General features: G+C 35.3%; 8 protein-coding genes across 8 annotated transcripts; 4 read left to right on the forward strand and 4 right to left on the reverse strand.

Moving 5' to 3' along the window:
• The first annotated feature begins 637 nt into the window (after positions 1-637).
• LOC126751504 (uncharacterized) lies at positions 638-1,861 on the forward strand. Its single transcript, XM_050461822.1, has 3 exons — positions 638-1,255; positions 1,533-1,684; positions 1,750-1,861. The coding sequence occupies exons 1-3, from the start codon at positions 658-660 to the stop codon at positions 1,834-1,836; spliced, it is 837 nt and encodes a 278-aa protein (XP_050317779.1). The 5' UTR covers positions 638-657; the 3' UTR covers positions 1,837-1,861.
• Positions 1,862-2,172: 311 nt separating this feature from the next.
• LOC126751486 (uncharacterized) lies at positions 2,173-3,762 on the forward strand. Its single transcript, XM_050461797.1, has 5 exons — positions 2,173-2,336; positions 2,404-2,609; positions 2,672-3,081; positions 3,143-3,364; positions 3,430-3,762. Exons 1-5 carry the CDS (start codon positions 2,270-2,272, stop codon positions 3,677-3,679), a joined length of 1,155 nt encoding a protein of 384 aa, XP_050317754.1. The 5' UTR covers positions 2,173-2,269; the 3' UTR covers positions 3,680-3,762.
• Positions 3,763-4,383: 621 nt separating this feature from the next.
• LOC126751503 (dynein light chain Tctex-type) lies at positions 4,384-5,518 on the reverse strand. The gene has a single exon (XM_050461820.1). It carries the CDS (start codon positions 5,344-5,346, stop codon positions 5,011-5,013), a length of 336 nt encoding a protein of 111 aa, XP_050317777.1. The 5' UTR covers positions 5,347-5,518; the 3' UTR covers positions 4,384-5,010.
• Positions 5,519-5,896: 378 nt separating this feature from the next.
• Positions 5,897-7,850, forward strand: LOC126751481 (2-(3-amino-3-carboxypropyl)histidine synthase subunit 2). Its single transcript, XM_050461786.1, has 5 exons — positions 5,897-6,161; positions 6,217-6,366; positions 6,424-6,670; positions 6,724-6,879; positions 6,945-7,850. Exons 1-5 carry the CDS (start codon positions 6,006-6,008, stop codon positions 7,670-7,672), a joined length of 1,437 nt encoding a protein of 478 aa, XP_050317743.1. The 5' UTR covers positions 5,897-6,005; the 3' UTR covers positions 7,673-7,850.
• A 2-nt stretch (positions 7,851-7,852) lies between these two features.
• LOC126751482 (mitochondrial-processing peptidase subunit beta) lies at positions 7,853-9,988 on the reverse strand. The gene is made up of 6 exons (XM_050461787.1): positions 9,812-9,988; positions 9,358-9,564; positions 8,962-9,290; positions 8,527-8,903; positions 8,376-8,467; positions 7,853-8,312 (listed from the first exon to the last, which is right to left on the reverse strand). Exons 1-6 carry the CDS (start codon positions 9,878-9,880, stop codon positions 7,968-7,970), a joined length of 1,419 nt encoding a protein of 472 aa, XP_050317744.1. The 5' UTR covers positions 9,881-9,988; the 3' UTR covers positions 7,853-7,967.
• Positions 9,989-10,091: 103 nt separating this feature from the next.
• LOC126751493 (cyclin-C) lies at positions 10,092-11,312 on the forward strand. The gene is made up of 2 exons (XM_050461808.1): positions 10,092-10,895; positions 10,952-11,312. Exons 1-2 carry the CDS (start codon positions 10,308-10,310, stop codon positions 11,165-11,167), a joined length of 804 nt encoding a protein of 267 aa, XP_050317765.1. The 5' UTR covers positions 10,092-10,307; the 3' UTR covers positions 11,168-11,312.
• Positions 11,230-14,058, reverse strand: LOC126751490 (GPALPP motifs-containing protein 1). The gene is made up of 4 exons (XM_050461803.1): positions 13,940-14,058; positions 11,852-12,564; positions 11,561-11,786; positions 11,230-11,478 (listed from the first exon to the last, which is right to left on the reverse strand). Exons 2-4 carry the CDS (start codon positions 12,523-12,525, stop codon positions 11,314-11,316), a joined length of 1,065 nt encoding a protein of 354 aa, XP_050317760.1. The 5' UTR covers positions 12,526-12,564; positions 13,940-14,058; the 3' UTR covers positions 11,230-11,313.
• LOC126751491 (phosphatidate cytidylyltransferase, mitochondrial) lies at positions 12,603-13,944 on the reverse strand. Its single transcript, XM_050461804.1, has one exon. The coding sequence runs from the start codon at positions 13,904-13,906 to the stop codon at positions 12,902-12,904; it is 1,005 nt and encodes a 334-aa protein (XP_050317761.1). The 5' UTR covers positions 13,907-13,944; the 3' UTR covers positions 12,603-12,901.
• Positions 14,059-14,233: the final 175 nt, after the last annotated feature.

Here is a 14,233-nt window from a genome sequence, read left to right on the forward strand (position 1 = left end):
TGTCTGCCACAAATCCGATTTTCAGTTTTTTTTTCCTTCGTCCAAGTTTAAGTTAAAGCTTTGACTAAAAGATGCATTTTTTTACTTTAGATGATCCTGTAATGAGTTATATTGCCGACGCGCGCGCATCCTTTTTCCGAGGGGTTACCGGAAATGGCGTCGCAATGGCCGAGTTTAAAATATTTTTTTACAAAAATTTCAGCATTTTTTTGTTAATAGTGTATGTTACAAACATAATTAATTCTAATAAAATATTTAATTTTTTATATGAGAAAAAAATTTTTGAAAAAAGGCTATTTTTTACCCGAGGAAACCCATATAACCCTTTAAATAGTAGTAGTAGTAATTTCTGTTAGGTACCTGTTAGAAGATCTTGATCGGAAACTGCTAGAAGGTTGTAAAAATTTAAACATAAGAAATGTGTTGCTAAATATATGGCCAATACTGTATATAGATATGCGTCTCTTAATTAAATAACTGAACCGTTAGTGGTGCATTCGCATGCAACGGTTGACATTCTTAAAAATAACATGTAACATAATAAAACTCAAAATGCGTGAAAAGCGCTCAAGGCGGCCACAAACATCAAATAGTTTCAGATTCAGATTCTAATCATAGCCCATCACTCATAAGTACGAAAGCTTTGGTGAAATCAACATGCTAAATCTACATTTGAGTGGTTTTTTGATTCTATTTTGCCTAATAAATCACTACTTTCATAGTGCAATCGCGAAGGACGGATCCTCTAAGGATCTTGAACCGCATCATGCTGAGCCTGCAACGACGCCCAGCCCAGAATGGTTGGAATATCAACGCGAACGCTTCAGTAATGCGAAAGACGTGGAGACATTGAGAAAAATGCTTGATCCAGCTTCGAAATTGTTACAAACTAAAGGCCAGCGTGATGGCCCAACATTAATACCAAGTATTCAAAACTCAAAACAGCAAGTAGCAGCAAAGATAGAAGAAGAAAGTACATATGGAGCAACGGTTGAACAAGTACCAAATGAAAGTGAGCGTAGCGAGGAAATGCTCGCAGAGGACAATACAGACGAAAGCGATGAAAGAAGTTCGAATGTGGAAAATACCAATTTGTTATCCCACGTCATAAAAGGTGTACAATATCCAACGCTTCGAGGATTTATAAACTTTCTAAAAACTGTGCGGAACAGATGGGTCAAACAATCAAAATTAACATTCGAACAGAAACTTAATAAATTGAAGCGTTTGAAAAATAAAATGATGCATTTGATAGGTGAAAATAAACGTCGTTTGCTTAATGGAAGAGTGACGTTGATTCAAAAAATACAAAAGGTCCTTAAAGATTCAAATTGTAAAGTTAACTAAATGATCTAGTGACAAGAGCCTATGTATGTATATGTGATTTCGATAGAAATGTTTCTGCATTCTTCACATGAATTTTTCAGTTATGGCACTCTACCAGTAAGCAAGCGATATAGTACCTAATTCGAGATTTTAATTTAATTTAGTATCATCATCTTCATGTAATGTTTTCTCTTTAATCCTAACAGAAGATCAATTCAGTATGATTTGGACACCCAAGGTTCACATGCGCCGCAGACGCGGCATATTAGGAGAATCAAATCTTAACTTCCCTCCAGAGACGGCTTTAATTAGCATAAACTTTTTGACTTTTGCTGTTTTTCTAATTAAACTGATTATGGTTAGTATTTCAAAATATTTTCATACAAACTTTCACTAAACGGTTCATTCGTCTTCCCAATGCAGCAAGTGGTGCATATCATTAAAAGTAAACATTATACACTTAGCGGATTTGGTTTTACGTCCGCCGATACAATGACTAAAACTACATGAGAACAATACTTGAAGTATATTTCAGTCTAACTTAACAAAATACTATGGATTTTAATATTAATTATTTTACAATTTTTTAGCATAAACTGTCAGTTTAGAATATTTTGAGATAATTGCTTTATTTTTTTTAGTGCATATAAATTTACATTAAAAAATTAAAATATTAAAAGTAATCAAATTATAAAATATGCTTTCTCAATTAAATTAGGTATATTTCTTATTTTTGTTCTATAAACGCAATATGTGAACAGAATTCGATCATTGATTAACACGACTACTTGGTATTCACATGAATACCCATCAAAATATCAACCAGTTCGTACATCACTAATGTCATTTTCTTCACGTGTAGTCTCATTGTTGTTTTGGAAACTTTCCTACTCTCATTATTTAAGTTTAATAAAAATAAATTGTAATTCATTAAATTACAATAATGAAGGAAAAAGCAACTATCGTGAAGGTGTATCCTCGTAAACGCAACGCCGCAATGCCTACGCTGTGTAAGTTTCTCATAGATCACAAAGACAAATATCAACAATTCAACGTTTTGAATAAAAATGTTTTCAGTGAAATTCCAAAATGGTCAACTAGGAGCCGTAAGTAAGGATGCTACACAATTTACTCGTCTGCAGCAAAAGCGTGGTAAAGAGACAAATGCCAATATTGCAATGGTGACTGCCAATGACCAAATTTATCATGGTATCATGGATGTTGGTGAGGCTGCAGCGCTTACGGACACTTATATCTGTGTCCGCAATAAAATAACAAATAAGGTATTGGTTGAAAAATTTAGTTCTAAATGATATTTTTATAAAATCTTTCTTTATCCCAATAGCTTCGTATTATTCCCATTGAACAAGCTACACTCAGCAATCATATTTTCAATACTCTTGAGCAAAAACCTTTACCAACTTTGACAGCCGAACACACCAGAGCTGTGCTAATGAAACAATTTGGTGGGCGAAAAGCTGCACGTTTTGCAGCTAATCAAGAAAATAATAAGGTGAATGTCGAAGTATTAAAGAATGATTTGGACAACACTGTGCGTGAAGCGGAGTTCAGCAAAGAAGGCGAGGAACAACCCGACACGCAACATAACTTTGATATTTTGCGGCCTAAATTCAATAAAGACGCTAAAAAGGTGGAAGAAATGTATGATGTACATGATATTGTGCCTGCAGATCTGCTCGACCGTTTAGATGAGGAATCGAAAGTGGTCTACTCAACACCAGTTGCTAAGCTACCGTAAGTAGTGTTGGTATATTAATTTTAGCCAATTTTTTATGTAATGTTAATGGCTTTACAGAATACAGTCGGAATACTTATGCAAATGTATAAAAAGTATACAGGATAATTCGCCAACACCAGAAGGATTTTTGCATTTGAAATTAATTATCTACATGGACTGTTTACTAAATTTGATCAAAAGTCGTGCACGTTCAATCAAAACAATTGAACTTTCCGGCATTACGGAAAAAGCGGAAAACGATGTTCGTTCACGTTTCTCTGATCCTCATTCAAAACCTTTGTAAGTTAACTAATATTAAACCAATGAACAGAATATATTAAAAACTAACACTTTACCTTTTCTAGTTCTCGAACTTCGCACACATCGGAAAAGGCCTTGTGCTATTTTATAGTTCTTGCATTGATAATCAGCGAAAATTTTACCGTGGATTTGAATGTGTTGGCTCAGGAGTTGTGTGTTTCAAAAGTTAAATTGGTGAAGTTTGCCCATATTGCGAATGCAGTCCGACCTTCGAAGACCGATTTGCTGACTTTACGTTTGCCAAGCAAAATGACTGCTTTGCCAATGGGATTTAGTAGGAAGTCAAAAAATTAATCACTCCCATTCCCTAGTTTTTTCAAAAGTTGGAGCCTTAGTCATTTGTTAAATATAGACGATTAGATATTAAAAAATACCAATTTGTGCATTTCTTTTTGCCACTTGTATATTTGAATATTTAGGCATAAAATTAAATGAAATGGGACATTCGGATAAAGGTTTATTTTTAAATAGTGAAAATTATCCGTCTGTAATTTCATTAATTGTGACAAAATATCACTTTTATTAGTACTTTTTATTCTCCCTTTTCATTACGCCCATAATTAAAAATTAGAGGAAAGAAAATATCTAAGCACAGATAGTTTTTTGGCGGTTTTCTCATTTCTCTTTTGTGCTATTATTGAAAAGCCAATGGACAAAGAGTTGTGCGCGAGAATGACATAATAAAAGGGGATCATATTTCTTATTTAAAATCTGAATTGATAACATAAGAGAGTCCACAGAAAGCATATTTGGCATACCATAGAAGAAGAATGAAAAATTATTTGTAAAGCAACAGAATTTAGTCGACCTACAGATATATCTATACGTACATAAATGAAAAAAATCCAAGGTCAACAATTATGAATTTTAAATACCTTTGCATGATTCATGAGCACAAACCTGAAGTGTCAATAAAAGAAATAATTACACATATTTACGCATGTGTGTGCGATGTCCGTATAAGAAAATTACACCCAGCCCAATAAGAAGTATATTAATTAGAATATTAGTATTTTATTATCAATTTTAGATGCAAAGCCTTAAATATTTATGTATACATATATGTACGTGGTTATTCGGAAATAAATGGCAAAATCAACCACTAAGATTTTAATGTTTTATCGAAAACTAAAAATATTGGAATTCCTAGTAGTAAATATATTAGATTTTCAAGTAAAGCACGCGCTTACATATACATATACATTTTTCGGTACCCTATAAAAATACATTTTCTGCGATTTTAATTCGAATTTATAGTCAATTGCTGCACATATTAAACATTCTTAAAATCAATACGCACTCCACCTCAACTATATTTTTTATTAAATTTTAAGGCCCTAAAAAATTTATTTTATTTTGTAGTTTTAACAACTTATGCAGCTATAAAAGATTTAACACATTTTTTTGTTACAAGCTCTATGGTTAGAGTAATAAATCGATTTTATAATTGAATTCAAATGGCTGTAATAAGCGTTTATCTGGGTTGAGAATGTTATATGTATGTTTCTATAGTATTTACTGTTTTACTTTGTTGTTGTGTCCACCGAAAACAACTAAAAAGTCTATACCCTCCCCTGGCTGCAGCCGCTTTTGGCGTCCCCTTACTTTAGTTTTTTCATCAATTCTTAAACAGCCAGGCCAAACACCGATACAATACAATACATAGTTTTATTTTCCCAACGCACAGTGCAGCTGCCATCGGTGTCATTATTCCAATAGCATGAACTGGCTGTATGCAGACCGGCGCCATTCTTTTGCATTATCATCGATGTGACAATGTATTTGTATGGTTTCTGCTCCTTGGTGAGCACGCTAAGACAGTTCTCCACAACTTGTCCCGTCCAGTTGTTTACTTTGTCATGTTGGTAGGCGTTGCCGCCGATCGTGTTCTCAATAGCATCCTTAATTATTTTGCTTACGTCGTCCACAATAAACTGGCTTTCATCACGCGCTTCATCCATGTTGTAGAGTATTCTCTTTTTGTAACTTACTTAAAATTATTTAGTTTTAATAATTCACTTCTATATACTTTCAAGCAAATTGCGTAAATTATTGCAATTTTTAGAAAATTCCGGAATTAGTAGCTTGAAAAAATTATAGCGTTTCTTTACTTTTGCTTTCTCTAAATTGACGTTTTCTTTTTTCTTCAAGTTTCCAGAGATGCCAGCTCTTTGACTAAACGAAAACTTTTTATATTTTTTACCTGAGCATTTTTTATTATAATATTAAGAACCATTATAAAATAAACATCAGTATATCATTTGTATCAATGATATTAAGTATTTACAATAATCATTAAATGCTATGTCACATGGAAAAATAATAAACAAAATGACAGAAAGTGGTACTTGTGGCAACCTCAAAAGATTTTGACAGTTCTTCAGCGATCTTGCCACATTTTAATAATCGACAAAAGTTTCTACTCTCCCTTTGGTGATGCCGCATCGAAAAAATACCCGTTGCTACGAATCGACACTAATAATTAAGTACAAAATTAAATACTGGTCTTAAACAACACAGCAACCCTAAACACGGCTCTTGCAATTGTTAGGAATTACGTTATACATTCTTTTACTTCTAAATAATTTCATAGATATCAAAATATCATTTATTATTTACAATGAGCACATCAGCCTTTTATAACTCTGCGGAGGATGTAATTGTAAGGGAAGTTGACTTGGAGAAAGACGAAGTCACACCTCCGCTTGAGCAGGTTTGGAATGGCACCCTACTAAAAATTTGTTGGGGATGGATTCGACAAAATGGATACAAACGGGTAAAACTATTGGTCAGTCATAAATGAAAAAACATAAATTAAGATATTTTATTAGGTCTGTCTTCAATTCCCTGACCATTACCTGCCGCATAGCGACGAGATAAGTGATAGCCTTAAGGCTTTGTTCACTCCCAACAGTGGGTCGACAGATATAAAACTTTTTATCTTGGCCGATACCTCTTATGGCAGCTGTTGCGTAGATGAGGTAAATTGTCCTTTGAAATAACTTAAACCTGAATCCCATTAAAAAAGCAAATTACAGATCGCTGCGGGGCATGTTGAGGCAGATAGCCTGATTCATTTTGGCAACGCTTGTCGTAGTAGAGTGTCTCGTCTTCCGGTGCTGTATATGTATCCACAATATCCTTTTGATTTAAAAGATTTTACGCTAAAGTTGTCTTCAATAGATGAGACTGTCAATGGAAAAGTCTTATTTATATACCTTGATATAGGTTATCATCATTTGCTAGACAAACGTGTTAACGAAGCGGATGAAGACTCGTTAAGCTGTATGTAATAAATATCGCTTTTGTTAATTGAGTTTGTATAAAATATGTTGTAGATAAATTAAAGGAAATACTGCCATGTAAGGAATTATTCATTGAGGCATACCCCCCTGCAGAGGACGCAGTAGAGCAAAAGCATCCAAGTGATCCCATCTGCCTTTTCGTCGGTTCCGAAAACGCAAGATTTTCTAACTTATCCATCACAACCCAAGGTATTCTAGTTAATCTGTGTAAACATTTTTTATTGGTCTTTTCTAATTTTCCTTTTTGTTTGCAGCTTCACAATGGTTTATCTACGAACCAAATAAAAATGGTTTGTTCGAAAAAAATCCGTTAACTGCCCAATACATCCGCCGACGATACCACTATATAGAGAAATGTAAAGATGCTCAAACTCTAGGACTAATTGTGGCCACCCTTACAGCCGAAGGTTATTTAAAAATTGTTTCTAGACTACAGGAAATGGCTAAATCTCGCGGAATAAAGACTCAGATTATTTCAGTGGGTCGGATTAACCCCGCTAAATTAGCTAACTTTTTAGAGATAGATTGTTTCGTGCTAATTGGATGTCCCTTCAATAACTTGTATAATTCCAAAGAGTACTACAAACCCATTGTTTCAGTATTCGAAGCTGAAATGGCACTCAATCCAGCATGGCATATGAAATATCCCGAGGCATACGTAACCGATTTTAAAAAGTTGCTACCGGAAGGAGAAAAGTTTTTGGCCTTTGATCCTGCAGTCCAGCAGGAACAAGACGTCAGCCTAATTAGTGGTCGTGTTCGAGGCATTACCGAAGATACTGTAGAGGAGGGAGCAGCTGCGCTAAGTGAGCAGCAGCAGTCGCTTACTGGGATAGGAAAAATGGAAGTGATGACCACCAATACTGGTCTCACCTTTGAAGACCGTACTTGGAAAGGTCTTGATCCAGCATTAGGAAACACAGAGCCAGCCAAGATAGAAAAAGGTCTTAGTGGTATTCCGACCAATTATACGCATGACTAGTTCCATTATTTTTTTACTTATATATATATTATTTTATTTTGCTCCGGGTATTTGTATTAAGTTAAAGGGCTTCTCAATAATATTAGATTTTTTCTGTATAATATATATTAAGGGTTGTGTAACTGGACATTCAAAGATTTATTGCTCACAAGAAAAATATATAAATCGATTTAAACTACATTTGTTTTTCACTACTGTATATTTTCATTCAGATTGTTTTATTTCTCAATAAATTTTCTTTCAATTACACTACTTTGCTCGAAGCATTTTTTCGTTTATTCAAATGATGAATGAATTAGACTCTCAACCAATACATCGATGAGCGAATTCTGTTATATTCAGGCAGGTTCTCGACGGGGCCGACGGCAGCTACTGCGGGGCATCTGTCATAAATATATTTCATGGCGACATCACGTACATTGCTGACATTTACAGCGTCAATGCGTTGCTCTAATTCGTGCAAAGGAATGCGGCGGTTGTAGCAGAGCATTTGACGACCAATATCTTCACAGATAGGAGTGGTGCCATCAAGTTGGAGCAGCATATTGGTTTTCAACAAATTCTTGGCGCGTTCGACTTCGGCCTCAGTAACCATGGTGCAGAGACGCATCCATTCAGTTTGGACATTAAATAGCATATCCTGTACACCACATATAGTTAACAAAAAGTCTTAAACATATATACATTATTTTTCTTTTATTACCTCGCACTGCAATGGGTCGCAAACGAAATAGATACCCCACAATCCGGTGTCCTTGTAGCAGGTGTTAAATGATTGGAAACTGTGACATAAATCTGAAAAAAAAGTTCGTACATTTTCATTTAGGTTTATGAATTGATCTTCTAAAACTTACTGTCCTCAGCACTAGCACGTGCCAAGTTCGAAGCATTATTGACGCCACCACCTTGAGAACGGTCCCAAGCCCCAATCAAAGTGTTAGCTACCATCAAGGGGATGTTATCTTGATCTGTCCAGCCACAACCTTCCACAGCAATGGCAACATGTGCGAGGGGCAATGAATCATCACGAACACGGACTTCAGAGCCGGTGAAGCGGCATGGTGTGACAACTGGTGGTTTGCCATCATAAGTATTTTCCAAACCGCGCAGATTTTCCTGAGCCAATTTTACTAAATCATCATGCTTAACACCGCCGGCACCAGCGAGCACAATACGAGAAGCTTTGTAATGAGTTGAAATGTAGTCGCAAAGGTCTTGTTTTCCAATACACCTGACCAATAAATAACATGTTAAAACTGATAACATATTTGAATTTATTAATTACATACTTAATATTCTTTGTGGGTCCAAGAATGGTCTGTCCTAATGGGGTTCCTTGATATGCGGTAGCATGCAAATGATCGAACACCACTTCTTGTAAGTTACTTTCGACTTCTTGCATTTCACGTAGAATAACAGATCGTTCGCGTTCGATTTCGGCTTCGCCTAATTTTGAGTTTTGAATGATGTCAGCCAAAATTTCGACTGCTTTTGGCACATCCTTCGACAAACACTTCGCGTAAAACACAGTTTGCTCGCGTGATGTATAGGCATTCAAATGAGCTCCTAAATTCTCAACTTCCAATTCCAAATCGGTTTGTGAACGTTTAGCAGTACCCTATTATAAAAAAAAAATATTATTCTTTTAATTAGGCAATTTTTTAAGTATTTATATATTATTTTACTTTAAAAGCCATATGTTCCAAGAAGTGGGCAACTCCATTATTCTTTTCTGTTTCAGAACGAGAACCTGCATCAATCCACAGACCAACAGTAGCAGTCGCCGCTCCGGAATCTTCGCTAGCAACACGTAGACCGTTATCCAAACGTGTCACCTGGGTGGCTGGAATATTCACGAGGGTTTTCTTTAGGCTTGCTGTTGCCTTGTAGCGCTATCATGAAATTAGACAATAAACGATGAAAATCAATATACGACACATAACCTCAAACCAAAATATTAATTTGCACTAAATTGTTAAATAACGTTTAAATTGAAAGTATTATCTCACAAATACATTTGCAATGGTATTTAATGTTATTGAAGAGTTTTTCGCAATTCTTACAAATGTTTTATCACTTTTTCACATTACGTAATGCTACAGAACCTATTTTGCACACAATTTTTTAATAATCACTTACTTTTAAAAGCTCAGCTCCTTTAGAGAGCTGGCGTAAATTTTGTGAAACAGAGAGCACTCGCAACGCCATCGTTTCTATTAATTATTTAAAGGAATTTGCTTAAATTTTATTAAACAATTCGCCCTCGACGATCTTACATGAACCAGACAGGCAATTGGGCTTAAAGTTGGCTGCTCTTCTAGTACAAAAATTTAGTTGTCAAAATTGAGTATGTTAAATCAATGCCAGAGCTGGTCAGAACAGTTCAAATGTCATACCTTGTTATTATTGTTTTCCACTTTTTTTGGTCACTTTCTTCGACGACAACAAAACAAATCTGACAGTTGTTGACTCGAATAAAATTTGCTAAACGATTTTACAGAATTTATAATTGGTGAAGCTTTTGACAGATTTTGTTTAACAAAAAATTTTAAATTTCAATACAAAGTTAAAAAAGGCAAACGTTTCTAACATAAGGAATTTGTTTCAACTTTTATACCAAATACGATTGCTTGAAATGGCTGGAAATTTCTGGCAAAGTTCTCACTCGCAACAGTGGATACTTGATCGGCAGGACCTGATACGCGAAAGACAATATGATCTACAAGTGCTCAGTGAGGATGAATATCAGAAGATTTTTATTTTCTTTGCAAATGTCATACAAGTACTGGGTGAACAACTGAAACTTCGGCAACAGGTCATTGCTACTGCGACTGTTTACTTTAAACGATTCTACGCTCGAAACTCTCTAAAAAACATAGATCCATTATTACTTGCTCCTACCTGCATATTGCTGGCTTCAAAGGTGGAAGAATTTGGTGTTATTTCAAATTCAAGATTAATCACCATTTGTCAGTCGGTGATTAAATCTAAATTCAGCTACGCCTATACACAAGAGTTTCCCTATCGCACAAATCATGTTTTAGAGTGCGAATTCTATTTGCTTGAAAATTTGGATTGCTGTTTAATTGTCTACCAACCTTATCGCCCTCTACTTCAATTGGTACAGGATATGGGACAAGAGGAACAGTTGCTAACTCTAAGCTGGCGTATAGTTAACGATTCTTTGCGGACAGATGTATGCTTGCTATATCCTCCTTACCAGGTAAGCACTGCAAATTAAATTTGCTTATATACAAATATTAACTTTTTCCATTCAAGATTGCAATCGCGTGCTTGCAAATTGCCTGCGTTATCCTGCAAAAAGATTCCATGAAAACATGGTTTGCCGAACTCAACGTAGATTTGGAAAAAGTTCAAGAAATAGTACGAGCAATTGTAAATCTTTACGAACTTTGGAAGGATTGGAAAGAAAAAGATGAAATACAAATGCTATTGAGTAAAATTCCAAAGCCAAAACCAGCGCCCCAACGCTAAGTATTAAGTTTAAAAGTAATGAAATACACTCCTAACTTTTTAAATATAATACATTTAAATCATTCGTATTTCTGTAAGTGAAAAATGTATTTTTATAATTATTTATATTAAACATTAATATTGGGTAAGAACTCAAACGAAGATACTCAAAGATACTTTGTTTTCCCACTAGCGAACTTGGTATTAAGTATTTTTGCTTTATCGACGATCTGTTTGGTTTGGTTTTTGTCGATTTTGTTTAATTTCAAATCTACATCCCGACTAAATGGTCGTCGTTCGGGCTTAGCTCCTGCACTGGCCAGTTCCTTTTCCTATTAATATATGCGATAAAATTAACCAAACTTATATTTGTTAATATGTAAATATAATATTTGTAAAGAGTAAAGAACTTACTCTCTTCTTTTGCTCCTTTCGTAACTTCTTTTGGTGTATTTCCACTAAAGACTCATCTCGCTTGTGTTGCTTTTTGTGCTTCTTTGCAAGACGTGCCTGCTCTTCATCACGTTGCTTTTCATAAGCGGCTTCCGCACTTCGTTTCAATGCCTCAGCCGTCGTTTTGGACTTTGATGTGCTCGTTGAAGGCTTGGTTTCATCATGAGGAGTTTTTGTCCAAGAGGAACTGTTAAGAAATGAAAAAAATTCTGATTTATATTTTAACTATTTATAAAACAAGTGTATACGCACCGATCGCTAAAGTCCGGTCTTTCTTTCCCCTGATGAAACGTTCGCTTCATGTTCGAAAGCGCTGCTAAGCCGCCCTTTAGCCCAACTTCTGGCAATTCCAACATCCATTCCTCACGTACTTTTGCGTCCGTCGTATTACCAGTTCCTTCAATGGCTGCCAATTTGAGTTCCAATGCCCGTTGCTCCAATTCCATTTGTGTTGAACTCATTTTTGCTAACCCATCAGAGTCATTGTTTACAGGCACAGGACCATATGAGAAATTCATGTCATCCACTTCGTCACTAACTGAAGCAGCCGCGTTATCGTGCTCAGACATTTCGGAAGACTTGCTTTGTACGCTCTCAATGAAATTTGAAAATTCATTTGGCAATGTGGGGCCTATTAATGCTTTGTCAGTTTTTGTATCTCCTTTAAGTAAATGGGGTGGTAAGGCCGGGCCGAAGGCATCTTCACTTCCACCAAGTGTCTCATTTTTTTTCTCCAAACCGGAAATCGGTAAATTGGGTTCAACTCGGAGTTTTTCCTTGTGGTAATGCTTCTTGTCCTTGTGTCTCTTCTCCTTCCTTTCCTTTTTCTTATGCTTCTTTTTCTCCGACTTCCTTTTGAGTTTCTTATTTTTCTTCTGCTTATAATGTTCCTCTGATGATGCGGAAGAATCTGAGTCGCTGGACATTTTACTTAAGTTATTTTCGTGAATATTATCAGTATCAAGCTAATAAATGAAATTAAAGAATTAAAACTGCGTTAATGTTGTAAGTTGTAAATTATTTGCACTTTATTGCACTAGATGTTAAGAAAGCTAAAAAATAGTTAACAAATACTTGTATATACAAATATACCTCATAGCCAGTTTCTATTTTATAGATTTACATTGCTGAAATCCTAATTTTTTCTTAAATAATTAAATGCTTTAACATATTCATGAATTGTCTCTGTTATAAATTAGAACAAACTCCTCGCATAAAAGACTTGAGCATTTAAAGCAAATCAATGCAGTTAAATTTCATTTTAATAACTTTGGCATAGTTTCATTTGTGTACGTTGCGCGACTAGGAAAAAGTTTTAAGCGCCTTACGATAGCTATAAATAAGGGATTTAAAGAGACCTGCACTGGGGATGTTCTTTATTGACTGAGTGATGCTGCTGCGCCACACTATGTCATTTACTGAAGTTTGGACCAGCTCGAGGAGATTGTGAGACTCTGCCAAGTGTGGCACAATTTTCATATAATCCCCTCTAAAGGCTGAATTTTGCACAATACGCCTTTGTAATTCACTGGGTGCATTGCGTAGATGATGTATTCTAGCTAATAGCGATTTGTCTTGTTCAAACAGCACAATGGTTTTATCAGAGCCTATTTCTTTAGCATTGAAATCGGCTGCAACATAGTCGGTTAAATTTTGCATTACTGGAAAGTATAAATCCAAGAAATCTTTCTCTTGGGCCAGAACAATATTCCGCACCTTTTGCTTATTCTCACCGAATAACATTCGAAAATCACCTTTATAACTAAGACTAGAAATTGTGTGGAATAGTTGATAGGCAGTAAACTGTTCTGGTAGTAATAGTAATGCTACTTGAAATGCGCTGATTAAGTTTTTTGCCAAAGCTTCGTTCATTTCGTCGTCACCATTCGTTGGTACCAATTCCCTTACAGGCTTTTGAAGACGTCCGGCAAGGTACAAATATCGCCAATTCAATAAATCATCCAGTAGGTGCTCTCTTGAGACAACGCCATATTTAATAGTTACGTCAATGTCGGGCAAAGGCACTAACGTGTTGAAGTATACACGAGCTCCTAAATGCTCCTGGTAGTTCATGATAAAACGGGGACCCAATAGGTGCAGCATTGAGTAGTGACTTTCCTGACGATTAATATTTTCTGCATGCCAACCAAGAGGATCACGTACACAGAATATCAGGTCAATAACGTTATTTGTTTGCTTGGAAATTTTTTCATAGCCAACTTGCTGCTTGACACCGCTGCCATATGCGAAAACATACGAAAGTCCGCCACGAGGAAATCGCGCCAAAATTTCCTTGAACACCCCCATTTGAGTATATTAATAAAAAGATTTACTCTTTACCAATGCAAAATGCTAAAAAACGAATTCTCTCCATATGTTTATAAACTCGGTTCCTTTCAGATCGACGAACTATGTCCTTTACGTGCTGGTGTTGTGTGATAAAAAAATTATTAATTTAAGAAGAAGCATGACAACAGCTGTAAGGTGAGAGATGCATTTTAATCAATTTAGCCAATAAAAATAAGGAATCAAATGTGAAAAATATTAATATTGTTGGAAAATTTCAAGAGTATTATTTATTAGATTGATTTTTTTAAATACAATTAATCTTTAAAATATCTTTATTCTAATCCA

Source organism: Bactrocera neohumeralis, chromosome 2 (assembly GCF_024586455.1).
Source record: "Bactrocera neohumeralis isolate Rockhampton chromosome 2, APGP_CSIRO_Bneo_wtdbg2-racon-allhic-juicebox.fasta_v2, whole genome shotgun sequence".
Classification (NCBI taxonomy): domain Eukaryota; kingdom Metazoa; phylum Arthropoda; class Insecta; order Diptera; family Tephritidae; genus Bactrocera; species Bactrocera neohumeralis.

Excerpts from the sequence above, each read along its gene's own strand:
- LOC126751504 (XM_050461822.1), top strand. The coding sequence starts at position 658 with ATGCTAAATCTACATTTGAGTGGTTTTTTGATTCTATTTTGCCTAATA. Across the intron at positions 1,256-1,532 it reads TAAAATGATGCATTTGATAG|AAGATCAATTCAGTATGATT; the intron begins GTGAAAATAAAC and ends TAATCCTAACAG. Across the intron at positions 1,685-1,749 it reads TTCTAATTAAACTGATTATG|CAAGTGGTGCATATCATTAA; the intron begins GTTAGTATTTCA and ends TTCCCAATGCAG.
- LOC126751481 (XM_050461786.1), top strand. The coding sequence starts at position 6,006 with ATGAGCACATCAGCCTTTTATAACTCTGCGGAGGATGTAATTGTAAGG. Across the intron at positions 6,162-6,216 it reads GACAAAATGGATACAAACGG|GTCTGTCTTCAATTCCCTGA; the intron begins GTAAAACTATTG and ends ATATTTTATTAG. Across the intron at positions 6,880-6,944 it reads CTTATCCATCACAACCCAAG|CTTCACAATGGTTTATCTAC; the intron begins GTATTCTAGTTA and ends TTTTGTTTGCAG.
- LOC126751486 (XM_050461797.1), top strand. The coding sequence starts at position 2,270 with ATGAAGGAAAAAGCAACTATCGTGAAGGTGTATCCTCGTAAACGCAAC. Across the intron at positions 3,082-3,142 it reads ACACCAGTTGCTAAGCTACC|AATACAGTCGGAATACTTAT; the intron begins GTAAGTAGTGTT and ends ATGGCTTTACAG. Across the intron at positions 3,365-3,429 it reads GATCCTCATTCAAAACCTTT|TTCTCGAACTTCGCACACAT; the intron begins GTAAGTTAACTA and ends TACCTTTTCTAG.
- LOC126751490 (XM_050461803.1), bottom strand. The coding sequence starts at position 12,525 with ATGTCCAGCGACTCAGATTCTTCCGCATCATCAGAGGAACATTATAAG. Across the intron at positions 11,787-11,851 it reads AGACCGGACTTTAGCGATCG|TTCCTCTTGGACAAAAACTC; the intron begins GTGCGTATACAC and ends ATTTCTTAACAG. Across the intron at positions 11,479-11,560 it reads GAAAGGAGCAAAAGAAGAGA|GAAAAGGAACTGGCCAGTGC; the intron begins GTAAGTTCTTTA and ends ATATATTAATAG.
- LOC126751482 (XM_050461787.1), bottom strand. The coding sequence starts at position 9,880 with ATGGCGTTGCGAGTGCTCTCTGTTTCACAAAATTTACGCCAGCTCTCT. Across the intron at positions 9,291-9,357 it reads TGGAACATATGGCTTTTAAA|GGTACTGCTAAACGTTCACA; the intron begins GTAAAATAATAT and ends TTTTTATAATAG. Across the intron at positions 8,468-8,526 it reads ACGTGCTAGTGCTGAGGACA|ATTTATGTCACAGTTTCCAA; the intron begins GTAAGTTTTAGA and ends CTTTTTTTTCAG.
- LOC126751493 (XM_050461808.1), top strand. The coding sequence starts at position 10,308 with ATGGCTGGAAATTTCTGGCAAAGTTCTCACTCGCAACAGTGGATACTT. Across the intron at positions 10,896-10,951 it reads TGCTATATCCTCCTTACCAG|ATTGCAATCGCGTGCTTGCA; the intron begins GTAAGCACTGCA and ends TTTCCATTCAAG.
- LOC126751503 (XM_050461820.1), bottom strand. The coding sequence starts at position 5,346 with ATGGATGAAGCGCGTGATGAAAGCCAGTTTATTGTGGACGACGTAAGC.
- LOC126751491 (XM_050461804.1), bottom strand. The coding sequence starts at position 13,906 with ATGGGGGTGTTCAAGGAAATTTTGGCGCGATTTCCTCGTGGCGGACTT.